Genomic DNA, 17,882 nt, shown 5'->3' on the forward strand with positions numbered 1-17,882 from the left:
CGTCGTGTCACGTCGCGTCACCAGCATTCCATTTCTATCTATCACACACCCACTGCACGTCCGGTAAACGAGCACCAACCCGGCGGACGATGCGCGGCGGCTCTCTCTCCTCTCTTTCGTGTCCGTTCGCCTGCGAACCGGGGAGAGAGCGTGGCCCGGCACCGGGCAGAGAAAAACAAGAAAAAAAAAGAAAAAAGGGGGTATTCGGTTCGAAGCACGGCACGTTCTCTCTCTCTCTCTCTCTCTCTCTCAGGGCTGTACGACTCGGGTTCGCGAGGGTGAGAGGTGTCAGAGAAGGGGGTGCTCGACGGCAAGAATCGAGAGGGGGGTGGAGAACGCGTGAGGTCCGCGTGTGTCTTTTGGGCTGCCGGTCCCAACGTTGACTGCACCATCGGACTCTATCGCGCTACTCGCCACCACCACCACTACCACCACCACCACCACTACTACCACCACCGCCGCCGCCACCACAGCTACCGTTGCCGCCGCCGCCGCCGTCGACGACGACGCCGTCGGTTGGCGTTGGCTATCGATTTTTCCGCGCAGCCTCCGCGGCTGGAGCACACAGACCGTCAACGTCTGTTGGATAGTTCTAACATCGTCGCTTGCTACTTTAACCCCTTCTGGTTCTCACCTGCCCCCCTGTTTTTCTTTCCGTTTTTTTTTTCACCCCCTCTTTCTTCTTTTTTTTTCTCTCTCCCTTCATTCCTTGGTTTTATTACCTCGTCGGGATGTCACTCTTTTGTATTGGGAAAAATGGCCCGAAGTTTTGTGATAAAGGGGCTGCCATGTAACGTCCGGTTTTTTTTTTTGGACTATCACAGTCTATTCGTTTAGGGTATCCTATTGTCTCCTCGGTCTATTTGGACCTTCTTTGTATTGGAATTTTTGTCGAGTACTTAATTATCGTTCGATGTGATTCTTTCGTGGCTGAGGTAGCGAGTTATAGGTATTTCGTGGGTTGTGTTTAATTAGCGTAGGTGTTGGGAGGTTTTATTGCTTCCGTTTCTGGTTTCCGCTTAAGATGTAATATTCCTGTGTACGATAGAAGGAAAATTGCTTTTCCAATTCCTTTATGCGTTCTCCAACTCCTTTATTGATCGCATTTCTGTTGATCTTTCTTCCATGCCCTCGTTACTGCGGAATCTGGGATCTCCCGGCGACTTTATGAAGGGGTTACGTTCTTTTGTTTGCGATAAACGACGAATATGCTTTCAGCTATTCAACTGCTTAAATTACTTCGGCATTCAACTTATTAATTACTTACCGATTAATCAACGGTTACGGGTTTTTTACAAAAAAGAAAAAAAAACGATATATATGTGTGTGTGTGTGTGTGTGTGTGTGTAGCTTTTTGTCCATTGATCATTTCTGTCGCTGAAGTTTTATCGTTTTTCCTATATTAAAAAGTTTTCAAACGTTCTTAATTCCTGTCTGAACGCGAAGTCAACCTGGTAACAATGAGTTCGGTGGAAAATGCGGGAGAACTTTCTTCAGAAAAACGGGACTCAAAGGAAGACATTCTTAACCGAAAGGAAGAAACGTCCCCGCGATAGAATGCACGATTTTCTGGAAAGATTTCAGGAGGAGAGGAAGAAAAAAAGGTGAAAGATGAAGACTACTCTTCCACTTTCATATTATACGGCCTTTTATTCGTTTCTCTCTACCTTCTCGTTCGTCAGTGGCTTCTTCAAAGCCGAGAATGGCCAACAGTCGGCATTCTTGCTAACGAACGAGTCAGAAATCCTACGCCGACCCCTGGAAGATGTTTGCGTTCGTTAGACGAGGTCGATGCATAACATCGAACGAATTTTCTCGATTCTGAAACGCTCCATGCTAGCAGAAAAGCTCGAGCATGAACTTAAACATGCACGATGCACCCTCTTTAACCTTTGACTTTCGACTTTTTAATATTTACAGTTGTATCTAATCGGAAAATTTCAAACGTCTGAAATTGTAGAAAATCTTTCGAAAGATTGTTTCTCTCGCATGTTAAATTGAAAGCTAGAAATTTTTCCTACGTCACGGTAAACGAAATAAGATGGAAACTGAGCGCTCTTTGTAACGCGGTATACTTGCGTACAGGTTAGTCTATTTTCAAACAATTAATCACTTACCGAAGTTTATGAAGGGAATGAGAAGCCTGCATGCAATGGCTGTGTCATTCTACAGCGGAGACAGTTGGAAATGATTCTAATTACGCGAGCTTAACGGAGACAACGAAGTCTCGAAGGAATACCGAAACTTCGACGATTATTGAGAACGTGAGTTTAAAACGAAGACAAGTAGAAGACGCATAGGTATTGGTAGAGAGAAAAGGACAAGCATTAGCGTGGCTGTTTTAAGCATTTGTTAAACGTGTCGGATGACGTATTAGGGAGAAGTTTGCACTTTGACTTCCATAAGGAGAAACTTTGGTATCAATGAGGCATCGTGGAATAACCATGAAGATTGTCATCTTCACACCAAGTTTCGTGATTTATTCGAACCTTTCGGAAACCGACAAATGTAATAAAACCAATTGAAAATTGCTTTTACATCCTGGAACTTATGTTATTATTACAAAAAATTTCATGCAAATTTAGGTGAAATCAGCGATATAAAAGAAGGGACGAAAAATAAATCAATTAGGGGCAATCGATGTGCCGTAGAATGCTCACGGCTGATCATGGACAGATGACTCTACTCGATGCTAGTAGTGCTACTCAATCTGTGGCCTGGCGATAAAGGAAGTAACGCTCGCGTCAGCGAGTTTCTCGCGATAATAGCTGATCTTGGAAATGAAAAAGGCGAAGAAAGGGGTCTTACGATGCCTTGGTACACGAGAGAAGTCAACCAGAAATAATGTATCGCGTATCAGCTAATGTTATCACGACGTAATTACAAAACTGTATCCTCTCGCGAAGTAATTTCACGACCACCTACGAAACGATGACACACTTTCACGTACAACACCCGATCTGTTGTTCAATTTCGGCGTTCGTTTCTGAGATATTCATTGGAGGAAACTAATTAGTTTACGACCATATCGCGACGCGATAGGTAAAGCTTCGGTTCGGCAGGAAATGGCTGAAATTTCATTTTTCATTACGGCCTGGACGAGGAACCGAGAGGAATTAATTAAATCTACGCCCAAAAGGATGACCTTAATGAGACAGGGTTCTCAGAATTAAACAATCTTCGCGAACAGAACCACAATTTGGCCCTCGATGCTTTTAAAACCCCCGCGATTGTTTAATCCGACAATCAGAAACGAAATGACACGATTCCCAAACGAACAAATCGTTCCTTGTCGCAATGGGATTTCGTTTGAGGCCGATGCACAGATTTAAAGTTGCGCAATTACGCTTATCGAAGTGGTGGCTGCGGTGTTTCGTATAATTAAACACGGAGAACACGTACACTGGACGTCGTTTGGACGAAACAAAAAGCACCAGTGGCGAAATTCTTTTTTCTTTTCGCGTGACGCACGAAATGTTTCTGTTCAAAAAATAAAAAAAGTTGGGTTATTTTTAAAATGTACACATATCGTTGCAATGCAAACGGCGTAGAGACACACATGGCCCCACGGTCTGTTCTGAAAAGTATCGAGGCGAGCAAAGCCCGTGAAGTATCGCGACACGAAAGATTTTTCGAAGTGAAACGATAAAAGGACATTCTTCGAAGGACACCGGAAATGGGGATAAGGACGCGGTGCGAGGGGCATTCAGATCAATTCGGAAAACTGTAAATCTCATGAAAATCTCTCTGCAAGCTGTTCGAAGCGGGACAAGGATAGACGGATCGCCACGGGAACACTACACACACACACACGTAAGCGGTAAATATGTGCATAGAAATTGGTGTGTATACGGTTACATTGTATGCATGTATATATAGGTAATAGACGTGTTTTATAGCTTGCATCCCGCATTTTGTTGCGCCCATGTTTTCTATCACGCTAATTTGAATATTTTACCGGTCCCCCGAATACTTTCCCCTGTATCGCCAGAGAATGAAATCAATTTAACGCAGTTTTCACGCGAAGATATTTATGCTCGCGTGTTTTCACTACGAACTTCGGGGAATTTCGCAGGATAAGAGTGTTATAAAACGTTACTTAAAAATGACGTGAAATTTGTATTTAATAATTCTTGTGGTGAATTTTCATGGCTGATTTTCGAGCAGAAAATTGCGTATCAGAAAATCCCCCTTGCAATTTGAGAAACGGCCTTTTGTTCTCGAAGAACGAAGTTCAAACTAATCCCGAATATCTCTTAGAACTACACACAAGCCGGGAAGCCAGTTCGCTGGACGAAAGATATATTGAGTTTCCGTGTACAGTGGCGTCAACTTCTAGAGTGTCTATCCATAATCCTTAGCTTTTCGGTCAGTATACGCGATAATATATATTTATTGGTATATGGAATGACCCTCTCTTTAGGTCTTCAAACTTTTAACCTCGAACGACGAACGGTGTACATACACTTTCCTCGAATAACGGCGCGTTATTTACCTTGGAAATATGAAAAAAAAAAAAAAAAGAAACCGTTGGGATTGAAACGCGTTTTCGTCTTATTTATAGAATAAAATTTTCTCCCTCGTCGTTTTAAATTTCTGCGTTGAAGTGTCCGATTCATGAATACGAAGCTGCCTTCGTTTAATGAAAGAAACTTTATTGTACAGTTGATGAATCGTGAAAGTCAATGCTTCCAACCATTTAAAAACCTCGTCCCTTACCCACTTACACTTTCGTCAATTTTTATCAGGGGAATGTAGCTTATTCAAATCTCCGATAAATGCATATACGTATATACACCGTGAGCCTGTGATAACGGGTTCTACATGGAAAAAAGAGAAAAAAGAATTACTCTCGCGTTTTATTCACGCATCGTTACGTAGTTCGTAAATTCGTGAAATATACTCCGCTTGTTTCGCGAAACGTCACCAATGTAATTTTCAAACGTACTCATTACTTCCACCGTGTGCCTCGAAATTTTTTGCATAGAACAGAAAAAAAATGTTCGCTCTTTGCTTTCAATATGAGCGACGCGAGTATCTCGATATTAAGGAAATTTCGAGTCTGCGCTTTCGACACACGCGGTAAAACTCGTTATAAATCGTAGAAGTTATTTCCAGAAATTTACACGTGGACACGCGGATTTAAATTTAAGCTTCGTCCTCCTCCCGCCTCCTCCTTTAAATCGTCTATGAACGCGCGGCGAACCGTACTCATAATGTCATGCACGCAGGTTACATTTTCGCGAGGACATCCAGAGAGACTCGGAAAGTGTCGGATGACCGAATTTATGGAGATTAACTCGAGAGAAACTACGAACAGTGCTCTCTCTCTCTCTCGACGACGACGACGACGACGATGCTGCCCTTTCCAGTCACTTGTCATTCCGAGTTCAGACATCTTAACCCGGCTCATTATTGAAATGGACCACGTAATAATGCATCCGCCTCGGATGACTGCTCAATTCCCACAGCTTTAAACGAAAATTGCACCACCGTGAATGCAGCAGCAACACTCGACCGTTTACCGAAACGACGAGAACGTATCAATTAGTAATTTCCTATCGATCGATCGTACGCTTGTTCACGGTAGGCGAGAGACAAACAAGGATAAGAGAAGAAAGTTTTCGGAAAGAAAAGACGAAAGAACTGTCAACAGGGTACGTCAAACGCAGAACTCTTATCAGTAATTTCGGTTTCAGAAGTTTCAATTACGACGGTGTACCAGTAGCTTTAATACGGCTTCAAGTCAATTTGCACGGAAACTTCCCCCCAACTTTCCTTTAAGCTTTCATGTAACGGGGTGCCCGCGTGACGGAACGAAGTTTCCAAAGAGAAGCGAATGAAAATGAAGGTAATACTTTAATGACCCTTTCTGTGTACACTGAAATTACCAAATATTCCCTTTCGTTCAATTCGACGATAATTATGGTAACATTGCGAGACTTCGTTAGCAGACAGCTGCGTCCAATGAGAATTTTAACGCGTTATTTCTCTCTCTCTCTCTCTCTCTCTCTCTCTCTGTCTTCCTTTTCGAAACGATCGAAAATTCAATTACGGTAAGTTTCTGTCGTTAATTACTCGGACGAGGTGAATGAAGAAGCACGTCGAGAGGAAAAAATATTACGAAACTGTGGTTGCACTCGTTTAAGGTAAGATCTGTTGGAGAAGCGATAAAAACGTGCTCGATCATTTTTCAAGGATTCAGAGAAAAGTCGTTCGCCGTCTTCCTCAATTCCTTTCGACAGTATTCGCCGCTGCCATTATCGGCCACTTCCTTGCTCACGTACACGTGAACATTGAATTTACTGTCTGTCGTTCAAGAAACCGTGGTTTCATCAATTTTTCAACGATCTGCTTTCATGTCAACTTCCTGGCTGGACAAAAATGAATAGAAATAGGGTCGCGTATGTACAAGGATTCGAGTGTATACCTCGTATATATACCGGTTCTACGAATATTTTAAAACGTGCTAGATACTGGCTGTGTGATATTGTTTGAAAATAAGTGAAAAACGACAAATTTTCAAAATCAATGTCAACGCGAGAGATACGGTGAAAAATTTTGAAATCGTTCCGTTTCATATCCGGCAAGAATTTATCACGCATTACGGAGATGTAAATCATATGTAAAACACCGTATGTACTACGCACTACCTTTTTCCTTTTTTTACAATGTCATTCACCGACTGCTTTGAATCTAACGTGAACCAGTTTCGTATATAAATAAACGGGAGACTTACTAGGATACTATCTTAGTGTGAATTAAATGTTAGTGTACATGGCCCCGTTTCTTATAAAATAAACTCAATTTAATCTGGAATCGAGACTGAATGCACCAGTGTTAATGGAATTCAGCCTGCTGGATGTGACACGCTCGACTAAGTCTTCGAACTCAATTGAGAAATAACTACGAGGTTCGATTTAACGGAGCGTGAAAAAAAATTCAATGTACACAACAGCAAAAAAAAGGGATAAAAGTGGATGCAGCTGCATGATGCGGCGTATATAAGAAAGAAACTGACGATATTTCATATTCAATCAGAAATGAATTACAACACAATTTACGCCACTTGCGAAGTAACTATGCTGTATCGTTGTCACTTGTGACGTGTATGAAAAACCTTCGAAGATAAATAACTCACCTTCTTCATCGTCCTTTCCGGTGCAAAATAGTAGCGTTGACACCATGCAATATGTTTTACCAAAAGAGATGACTAACTGTTGTTAGAACCCACGAGGCAGCAAAATGTAACGTCTGAAACACAAATAAAAAGCAACATGTTCACTTCTTCGCAATGCAAAGACAATAACAAAAAATTAGACAATGGGAACCAACCTGGACCATCTACAGATCATGCAAGCTTAGTATCTTAACCGCAATAACGCAATAAGGATCACCACAAGGTCGACAGACTCCGAGTTCTCCAGTACCACTACCTAGAAACCAATCATGGATAACCTGAAAGTCGTGGCATCTTGAACTCCACGGTACCAGGATTCTGGAAGCAATCAAGGATGGTGAGACCTTGAACTTTCCGGTACCAGGACTCTAGAACCAACCAAGGATCACCACAAGATCACGAGACCTTGAACTTTCCGGTACCAGGACCCTGGAGCCAGTCAAGCTTCACCACAATGTCAGAAAACCTTGAACTCCCCAGTGCTTATGTCCTGAAATCCGACCATGAACGCTTGATCCTGGACCGCAGACTCCAATCCCCGGATTCCTGGACAGTAATTAGGTAGCTCTGAGGGCGCTATAGCCTGCTGTCCCATGACCCTGAACTGATCTCAGGTGATTCCTGGAACCCCGAGTCCTTGGAATTCAAAGTGTCTTAATCCCAAATTTGTCTGAAATGTCTCTAAAGAGCCTGGAGCCTTAGAGTTCAAGGTCTCTTGATCTCACGAAGCTCTTATGTGGCTCCTAGAACGCTGAGGCCTTGAAGTACAAGGTCCTTTAATCCTGAGCTGGTCTCAGGTGATATTTAGAGTCCTGTAGTCTTGGAATTCGAGGTTCTTTGACTCCAAAATGGTTTCAGATGAGATCTGGGACTGTGACATCCTAGATTTCAAGGTTCCTCGAACTCCAGCTATTCTCAAGTGATTCTTAGGTCGTGCAAGTCTTCTAATTGGAGGTCCTTCGACCTTGAGCTAGTCTCAGGTAGATCCTAGGTTCTGTAGTTCGACGTTCTTTGGCCTTAGAGTGGCTGCAGCACGTTTTGACCTTGTACTTGGAATCTCGTGGAAATGTCTTCAACATTCTAGTCTTCGACACTTCTACGATAGATGTTGCAGCTCGCAAAAGCCTACATACCGTATGGTAATGTGCTACATAGTTAACGTTCTCCCATTTTGAAAGCTATTGCGCCTGATTGTTTAATACGGCGTCTAATGAATTACACGTTACGCTTGAACGGAGCCGGGTTGCAAAAGTATCAGCTAGAAACTTACAAAATTCGAAGGATAAAGAATAGCGAGGAACCTGTGCATGAGCATTATCGATATTTGAAGGACGATCGTGTTACCTCAGCGCGTATTATGTGGGTTACTAGTCCAAGGTCTAACTTCGTTCGTGTCCTGGAACATAAGCTCGTTTGTACGCTGGATAATTTACCCGAACTTCCGGTGACCTATATCATTCGCTTGTATCTGTCTTGTGGAAGATAAAAGCTTTTGATCGAAGATTTCACATCAATTTGTCACGACAATACAACCACCATTCCCTGTCTCGCGTATCTGCAAATATTTCTATACCATTTTTCTCGTCCTTTTTCAACAACCCACGTCCTTTCTCCTTGTTTCCCTTCTTGCGCGAGTTTCAACATAATTTCGATTCATCTCTCTCGCGTGAATTGTCGAGACGTTTAAAATTCCTACTCGATAACAAATCCTCCTTTATTCCCCCTCACCGTCGATACGTTTTACCAACTTTCGAAGCGGTAAGCTCGTTCGAGCCAACGTACGACCGTTTTTTGAAAAATCATTTTCACAGGAGGAGAGACAGCGAAAGGTGATCAACTGGAAGAACGGATGGAGGACAAAGATTGAAGAATTGCATTAAGAAAGGATTCAGCGCCGAAACGGTCCAGAATCGAATCTATCGATTTCGAGTAGCGGTTTCTGCAGAAGGAAGTTGTTCCCGAACGTGCCTTCGCACCCTACGACGTCTGTCGATACGTTATTCAATTCCGTACTATTGGATTTCCCTTCTCGGCGATCCGCAGTCAGGCTACAACTGCAACTGCAGCATCTAACAACGATGCGGTTCTATTCGAGGTGTCCTTCCACTCTTTTCTCTCTCTCTCTCTCTCTGTTTCGACATTTCACATGGCTAAAACACCGTGCAAAAATGTTTGGTAAATGATAAATTCGCTTGACTCGCAGACTTGAATATATCGCGGTGCGAAACACTTTTTGGTTCTCTATATATATATGTATGTATATATCAGGACGCTGTTACGAGAAATGTTGTAACAAACTCGTAGTTCTCACAGGCTTCACTTAGCCGTGCAATCTGTATCTTGGTATCTCTGTATTTTAATTAGGTTAAAAGACATAATAAAGGCAAATGTATTTCCCCGTTCAATGTTATTTCTCTCATTAAAAATTATAATGCGTAAGTGATTGCAGATTGTAAAAGAGACGTACACGTGGCCTGTACATTCACGATAAGAAGCTCGTCTAATTTGTGACGCTGTTGCCTTGCAGTCTGCCGCATCCATTATTAATTCTGTACGTAATAATGGGAGATTCGCCGTGCATCTCGTACCAACGATGATGTTGCATCCGGAGTTGGATTAAAATTCATATATGTACGTGTATATACAGCGGTACAATGTAGATCTCCGGCTGAACAGTAATGTTAAATGTCGGGAAGAATCGTAATGATATTCCATTTGTAAGTCGAATTACGCGCGGGGGTAGATTGCGACGAACTGAACGGGCGGTGAATTTTAGAACCGTAGAATACACTCTGATTATTATTCACGTATCTATAAACGGCGTATCGATGTCCCAAATTATCCCGTGAACTGATTCTGTCGATTACGTACCGTCACTTTTGAAAGATTAAGCGACCGTGATGTAACCGCAGACCGAACAATTAAACGGAAATATGAAAATTTCAATGACTCACGGTTAATTCAGATTGCAAACTGTTTAGAACCTTACAATTTACATGCACGCGAACCGAGGCGTTGATACATCGCCTCTCTATATTCAAGTTTGTTAATTAAAGACGAATAATTCGTCTTTTTTCTCTCTCTTTCTTTCGTTCGTTTTGTTATCCAGCGTCTCGTTTTGCCGCGTAATGCTCAAAGCTCCGCGCACGTGATAAACGCGATTATCATATTACACCGAGCGTCGTTACAGTTTTTACGACTCTGTGAATGATATACGAGGATTTTATACTTCAAAGGACTGCGATACATTTTGGATCCGGCATTCGAATTTTTTTCTCTTTGCTACGTTCACTTTTACACGTACACAGAAGCGTGTTCCCGCGAGGTTAGGTTAGATTAAGGATTTATGCTAAGATCCACGGAGAGGCGTGCTCTTTTGCCACCGTTCAAATAATTCGCCGCGTGTAATTACGCGCGACAAAGTGTTTCCAAATCTCCCGAAGAGGGGAGAAAAAAGGAGGCAACGCGAACTTTCTCTCGTGGAACGCGTGTAAAATTCACCGGGAGAGAACCGTGCTAGCGTAGAGAATAAAAAGGGGACATTTCGCGAGAAACGTTTGATACGCGGATAAACTGTGACGAAACAGAAAATTGACAAAAGTCGAACCGTGGAATTCGAGCAATGCACACGCAAGCCAAGGTGAATCTACATACGTGGAAACTTGGCGATATTTATACGGGAAAATCTGACTCAAGGTTAACGCCGTCGCCTTGAACGTGCAATCGAATAGTCGATACACCGGTCCAGAGATGTGTCGATGGATAAAAATCCGGTCGCTGGAATGAATCTTGCGAGAAGGAGAGGAGACAAAAGGAGGAGAAAAAACGAACGACGGGACGGAGTGTGGAAGAGAGAAACCGGATAATATCGAACATCGTTAACTCGCGGGGAATAGTAACGATCTAACAGGGGAGAATTTTTGCATAACGTGACGCGATACTCGGTATCTCGAGATCAAGAAACGTGCACGACGAACGATGGGACGGAGTGTGGAAGAGAGAAACCGGATAATATCGAACATCGTTAACTCGCGGGGAATAGTAACGATCTAGCAGGGGAGAATTTTTGCATAACGTGACGCGATACTCGGTATCTCGAGATCAAGAAACGTGCACGACTAAGAATCGATATATCTTCCCACGTAAGTGTGTATTTCGTGGACGAAACTTCGACGTGAATAAGATAAACGGAACCGTCGAATTTCCATTCCACGATCGAACGAAACTTACCTGCGAAACTTGGACCTAAAGGTGAGACAAAAGAATTCTAGGTATCTCGTAGGAAGTAGTTAAATTTCTATAACTAGATCCTTGTTAACAGAGGACACGTTAAATAACCGGTTATCACGTGGCAAGTATTTAAATTACTCTCGGTTGAGAGATCAAAGAGTGTGCACACCGTTATAACGTTATTTGCGATCCAGGTGTCATTTAACTCCGTCGGTCGGCGTAAAAGCGGGCCGAGGGACAAATGCTATTAACCATCTATTCACATCCACGTTTTTACGAAGGCTTCATAAATTTTGCAATAATCTTGCAACGGCCAGCAGCGAGATATACATAAAACCGCGCGCGGATGCATACACGCGCGATTGCGGCAAGGAATACCAAAGGGGGATGGGCGAGGGGAGGAAAAGAGTGGAGCAGGTTCAGTTTTAATACATCCACGTCGTTATTTCCTTTATATAAAATTTTATTAAACCTTTTCACCAAGGATTCGCCGTGTGCAAAAAAGAAGCGGATAATGTCGAGACCCTCCTGCCGGGTAGGATCTTTTTAAAAATTCATTAAGAACACAGGCGTGTACGGTTGTTAGAGGTTATGGTCTTTCAAGACCGGTTTACTTCTTCTCCTTTTTTCTTCTTCTCCTGTTCTCCTCCATCCCCCTTAATATGCATGTCGACAATAAGACAGAGGCGTGTATCAGCCGACTTTATCCGCGACACACCCACAAACCGTTCCACCTATGAGCCACCACCTCTCTGTTGCGTTAGGTGTTTTTTCTTTTCTCTTCTTTTTTTCTTCCACGTCGCCCACTGTCAGGACTCAACGGCGCGTTTCAATGCGCATCAACACCGTGAAATATAAATTATGCATAATATCGGGAACGATTCGTCATTGTCACCTGTTCCACAAGATTTCCAGGGTGAAAGAAAACGAGAACTGGATTTTCCGAATCACCGTCGTTCACATCGAGAACCAAAAGGGCGAACCGCTCGGGGAATCGAGCAAAATGTTTTCCAATATTTAATATTGCAAATTGAACGGTTCGAAAGAGGGGGGGAAGTTTTCTCTTAGATCGAAGCAAGCCGAATATTCGAGCGTGTGATAAAGTAGAGAAGGAATAAAACTAACGAGAATCACGGCGCAAGGTTGGTAATTATTTTTACGTGGAGATGATTAAAAAGAACGCGGCTTGCGCGATCTTTTCGATTGGACGAAGTTGAAATGGAGTGTGAAATCTACCGTTTATAAATAGTTCGCGTTCATGCTCGTGATATCGTTAGATTTTCTACGGTGTTTTGCGTAAAACGAAAGATGTAGAACGAATTCTGTTTAAATTAATGCGCGGATAATTGATGTTTCCGCTTCGAATGATCGCGTAACGATACCAACCGTTGCCTGTTCGCTGAAATCACGTACTTATGGTATGGTATAATGGTTAAATGAATCGTTTCGTTTGAACGAAGGTCGCTTTAGGTGTAATTTCGTATTTCCATACGCGAGCGTGTATAATAGTTTCTAACTTGCGCGAAAGGAACGATAGAATAGGAGAAGATAATCGTGATTAGTTTTCATCGAAGAGGGAAATTGCAATCGGCGCAATTTACTGCACGCGAAGTTGCAAATTTATTTTCATCGTTAACGCGTCCCGGAGCGAAGCGAAAGGAAACGTTTCGTCGTAATTTTTAATGTACCATTTAACTGCACAGAAGTACAAAGTTTCTTTATTCCTGGAACGAAATCGTAAAAGGAAATCCTGGACGGGACGAGCGTGACACGATTGTTAAACCAGAAATCCCCGTGAAATGTCAGGTGACATCGAAATAGCGCCAGGTGATTAATATAGCAAACGGTGTCTGTGTGGAAGAAACCGAGCACGTCACTGATCGTCGTGATTCATATTGGTATTTCCTTAGTACTATTTTCAGAAATAGTTACCTTTCCTCGAACGTCATCGAAGATTAGATACAAACTGAACGTTGAAAAATGGTCCGTTTTATTTTCTATTCCTACCAAAGTTGCAGTAAATCTGTTGACTTTCTAGTTGAAGAATGAAACGCGTGCGCTCAGAAGAATTTGTGTGTCTAATCGAGTGCGTGCACGATACGGCGGAGAAAATCCAACAAGGCGAAAGGCCAATACACCAATACTATGTTGCAATCTAACAGAGGTTATCGATAACAATCAAGTCAACTTATCCTTGATAAACGGCGCGAGCATTTGCTTCGCTACTATTGAAAACTTACGAAACTGCAACCTGTTTTAAGACCAAAGATAGCCAAGTTGCCATTTGTTCTCCTCTCGTCAACATCGTTAACGCTTTCGACGCGTGAACTTATCGAGAGAACGGTTATACCAACCGGCGAACTCATCCGAGCTGTTATCGCAACAGTCGTCGTTGAAAAAAATATTTACATCGACGATACGAAGATAGTAGAAATCCAGCGAGACAGGTAAGATTTTTCATGATGAATTCCAAATCTTCTGGCCGTTTACGTGGAACGCGATTTCGAAAGAAGTAAATATAAATATAATCGTTCGAGCCTGTCAGAAGAGAATCAAGAAGAATTCTCGACGGTGCAAGGACTCTGGTATATATTCTCGTGAAGAATAAATTAGACGAAACAGGAAAATGTTTCATAATCTACTCGCGGTGTTGCGCCGATAAATTTTGATTAATCAAAGGCCCTCCTTTTTACGAGCACTATGGCTCGTTACGATGACCAGAGGTTCGTGTAAATTTTCGAATTACTCGATCGATTAACGCTGTAAGCATCGTACGTGCCTCGTAACGAAGCGTCGAGTCGTCTTAATTAAAATCTCGTTGAAAATATGTACATATGTATTTAACGTAAATGTCTAAGGAGTATTGCGAAATTCACTTTCCTTTTCCAAAATGTCTTATCACTGATAAATTAAACACCTCTTAGCGAATCAACACGTTTTGGCGTGTCTGAAACTTTCCAAAATAATCTAAAAGGTATCTCTGATAATTTGCATACTCGACGACGAATTGCATAAGTCGACGGTGAATTTCCAATTCACTTTCCTTCTTCGTTGAATTTCTAATGTTGGATTAAGCAACAAAGGAGTCATGGACCAGAGAGAGAATATTCGGGTACGTGAAACCACTTGTCCGTGTTCCTTCAAGGCAATCCAGGGTAATCTTTATTTAACGATGAAACACGGCTTTCTCGAGGATATGATATTGAACCTTAACCACCCAGACTGGGGACAATCTCCGCCAGATTTCCCATTCTTTGAGTACGTGGCCTTCGAGGAGCACCACGAGAGCCACGAGAGTCCGTAGCAGGAAAAGGATCAACGTAACGAGCAAAAACGGGGAACCAACGATAAAAATCGAGAGAACTGCAAACCTGTTCGCCTGTGTTCCTTATCCACCCCCACTCGCACACTTGTTTTAGTTAAGCACGACCAGGAATATATACTTCTTCGTAGATCGTGCAGAGAAATTGTGCATTCCGGACGTAACTGTCGAGCTTTGCATCTTTGCCGGGTTCGTGCGTTGACAGTCTTGCGAAAATGTTTCGAAATCGTACGGTGGTGTTCGTTACCCTTCTACTCTACGTCCTCACGATGGCCAACTGTGATCTGGATTTACAAATGTTACACGTGGTAAACGAACAGTTTTTTCATTGTCCAGATCGTGTTTTTCTTTATTTTTTCCTTTTTTTCAAACGAGATCTGCATGAAAGTATAACCAAGGTTTTCGACACGGATCTGGCCTACTTTCCTAAATACCACGCAGTGAAAGTGCAAGATCGTTTGTTTATTAACGCGGAGGATAAATGTGTGATTATGTTACGTTGATTGTTCGCCGAAGATACAGGTAAAGAGAATTAATATTTCTGCGTGTTTTCGAAGGTGTTTCGACACGGTGACAAGGTGCCACATCGAGAATACCAAAACTATCCTAACGATCCTTATAAGGACTACTCGTATTATCCAATGGGGAACGGAGATCTAACAAACGTGAGTGAATAATTCAAAAGATTCGTATACGCGCCAGCCTATTTCAGCGGTATGAAAATCATCTGTGATTTTGTTCCCGTGTATTTCAATGAAATCTCGCCTGTCATAGCTCTGATAGTCATCTAGATAAAGATCTACATTAGAATCGTACACTGTATTAACACCAAGGTGTGGTTTTGCTAAGTATTTCGTAATTTCCGAGAAATCCTTGAAAAACAGCCAACCTGTCTGCTTTTTCACATTATTTTTTTTCTTTCACCTGTCGGATCTTTTTCTCCTCTAAAATTTGACGTCGTGCGTCATTCTTTTTCTGCATAGTTCATCGTCAATTACCCTATCCCAACAACGTCGATATAAATAGACATCGTGTTTCTCCATCTTAATATCTTTTTAACTACCTTCTCCAAATCTCCGACATTTCCATCGTTCTTTTCCACGCGAGAAAAAGAGAAAGAAAAGAAGAGAGCACGGCGCGTAAGATCAGAGGTGATTTTTCATCGCGAGGCAATTACGAAGTCATTAACGGAACGCACTGGCAACACACGAATGGTAATTGTTTCGTCCAATTATCTAGCAAGGTAAGCTGCGTGAATACAGGATTGGTACGATGCTCCGTGAGCGTTACGATCGATATTTCGGGGCGGAATATTGGCCGGAGAAGATCTATGCTCGATCAACGCACGTCCCAAGGACTCACTTGTCTCTACAGCTAGTTCTCGCCGGATTATTCCCGCCCTCGGAGAAGCAAACCTGGAATCCACATCTACCCTGGATTCCGACATTCTCGTTCTTCGTGCCCTATGAGGCTGACAATCTTCTCTTTCCGCATCACTGCCCGAGGTAATTCTTTCTCGCCTTCGTTACACCGGCGACGCGAATTATTCGCGGAAAAAAATAGAATCACGGGGGAAGCGAACGGCCCGGTGACATTTCACGTTCGCAATTAACGTTTCTGCATTTTGTCCCATCTCGTGATTTAAGGTACAAGGAGGAATACGCTAAATTTCTGAGGCAGAAGAGCGCCCAGGACATGTTGGACCAGCACAGAAACGTGACGAAATATCTGACTGAACGTACTGGAAAGGCAATGAACACCACGTCAGCTGTTACTTATTTGTACAATTTATTGAAGGAACAGGTAAGATGATTTTTTTCACTGGCTGGAGTATGTCGAAGGGAGGCGCCCGAACGGATGTGACGATTAAAACGAAGTCGATTTTTAGGCAGCTCAGAACCTGTCGCTACCAGAGTGGACTCGAACTGTCTATCCTACAGCAATGAAGGAAATACTCGCGTTGGACTTTAATCTCAGATCGTTCACAAGGACGTTGAAACGTTTAAACGGAGGTATAAGGACGTTGATTTTTTCTTTTTTTCTTTAGATTCTGCGGGGAAGTTTGCGTTCAGTGTCGCGGAAAATGAATCGGTGATTATGTTGGTTCTATTTTTCTGGTAGGTTTGTTGATACGTAAAATGGTGGAGGATATCAAGACGTACAAGACAGGGAGATTGGAACCGTACGATAGGAAAGCGTTCCTTTTCTCCGCGCACGAGATGAACGTCGCTGCAGTTGCGAAGGCTTTGGACTTGGACGAACCCATTGTTCCTGCGTACGGAGCCACGCTCATTTTGGAAACGCTCCGTGACAAGAAAGGAAATTACTATGTCCGGGTAAATATTGATAGAGCAAATAAAAAAATAGTACGAAGGAAATTATGAACTCCACCTACTATTTTTTTCTTCCTTTCTCTTCAACTCGACCTATTATTTCTTTTTATTTTTTCTATATGCAAAATTACAATTTATAAAATTGTGAAACTGATCTATCGTTTCTGTTTCATTTTCATTTTTATACGTGAAATGAAAATTTGCAAAATTGTGAACTCGATCTGTTATCTTTTTAATTTTTCTACATGTGATATTCAAATTTCTAAAATTACGAAATTGATCCGTTGTTTCTTCTTTATTCTGTTCTACATCTTAGGTTCTGTATTGGACCGGAGTTACCGAGCAGCTAAAAATCAAAAAGATCGGCGAGTGCGTGGAATTGTGTCCCCTGGACATATTCCTCGCGATCGTGAAAGACGTGATACCAAGTAACGATGAATATTATTGCAACCCTAGCGAGACTTGGGTACAATCGAGCAACAGTGGAGCATATTCCTCGACGTCAAGTCTAACCATAGACAATATCTGGTGCTACCTATTCTCCTTTCTTTTTCTCGCATTTTCCTGTGCACGCGTCGACATCACCAGCGTCTATCTTCGACAACGAAGAGAAAGATTGCAATAATATTGTTACTGTTTATAAAAAATAATATCGACAAGTGATTGTAGATATTCGTTGTAATATCGGTGTATCGAAGATAGTAGAACTATTCGAATATACCTGCGAGAAAATCTTGAGAAGCACGTTTATAGACACAAAGTATTAGAATAAACAACTGCAATATTGTTATAATCTCTAGTCAGAACTGTTAACTAC

General features: G+C 42.3%; 1 protein-coding gene across 1 annotated transcript; it reads left to right on the plus strand.

Annotated features, from left to right (window-relative positions):
- The first annotated feature begins 14,899 nt into the window (after positions 1-14,899).
- Positions 14,900-17,882, plus strand: LOC108573555 (venom acid phosphatase Acph-1-like). The gene is made up of 7 exons (XM_017936017.1): positions 14,900-15,040; positions 15,290-15,397; positions 15,972-16,237; positions 16,379-16,535; positions 16,621-16,744; positions 16,854-17,068; positions 17,382-17,882. Exons 1-7 carry the CDS (start codon positions 14,948-14,950, stop codon positions 17,688-17,690), a joined length of 1,272 nt encoding a protein of 423 aa, XP_017791506.1. The 5' UTR covers positions 14,900-14,947; the 3' UTR covers positions 17,691-17,882.

The sequence above is a fragment of the Habropoda laboriosa genome, unplaced genomic scaffold (assembly GCF_001263275.1).
Source record: "Habropoda laboriosa isolate 0110345459 unplaced genomic scaffold, ASM126327v1 scaffold148, whole genome shotgun sequence".
Lineage (NCBI taxonomy): Eukaryota > Metazoa > Arthropoda > Insecta > Hymenoptera > Apidae > Habropoda > Habropoda laboriosa.

Excerpts from the sequence above, each read along its gene's own strand:
- LOC108573555 (XM_017936017.1), top strand. The coding sequence starts at position 14,948 with ATGTTTCGAAATCGTACGGTGGTGTTCGTTACCCTTCTACTCTACGTC. Across the intron at positions 15,041-15,289 it reads ATTTACAAATGTTACACGTG|GTGTTTCGACACGGTGACAA; the intron begins GTAAACGAACAG and ends GTGTTTTCGAAG. Across the intron at positions 15,398-15,971 it reads GGAACGGAGATCTAACAAAC|CAAGGTAAGCTGCGTGAATA; the intron begins GTGAGTGAATAA and ends CCAATTATCTAG.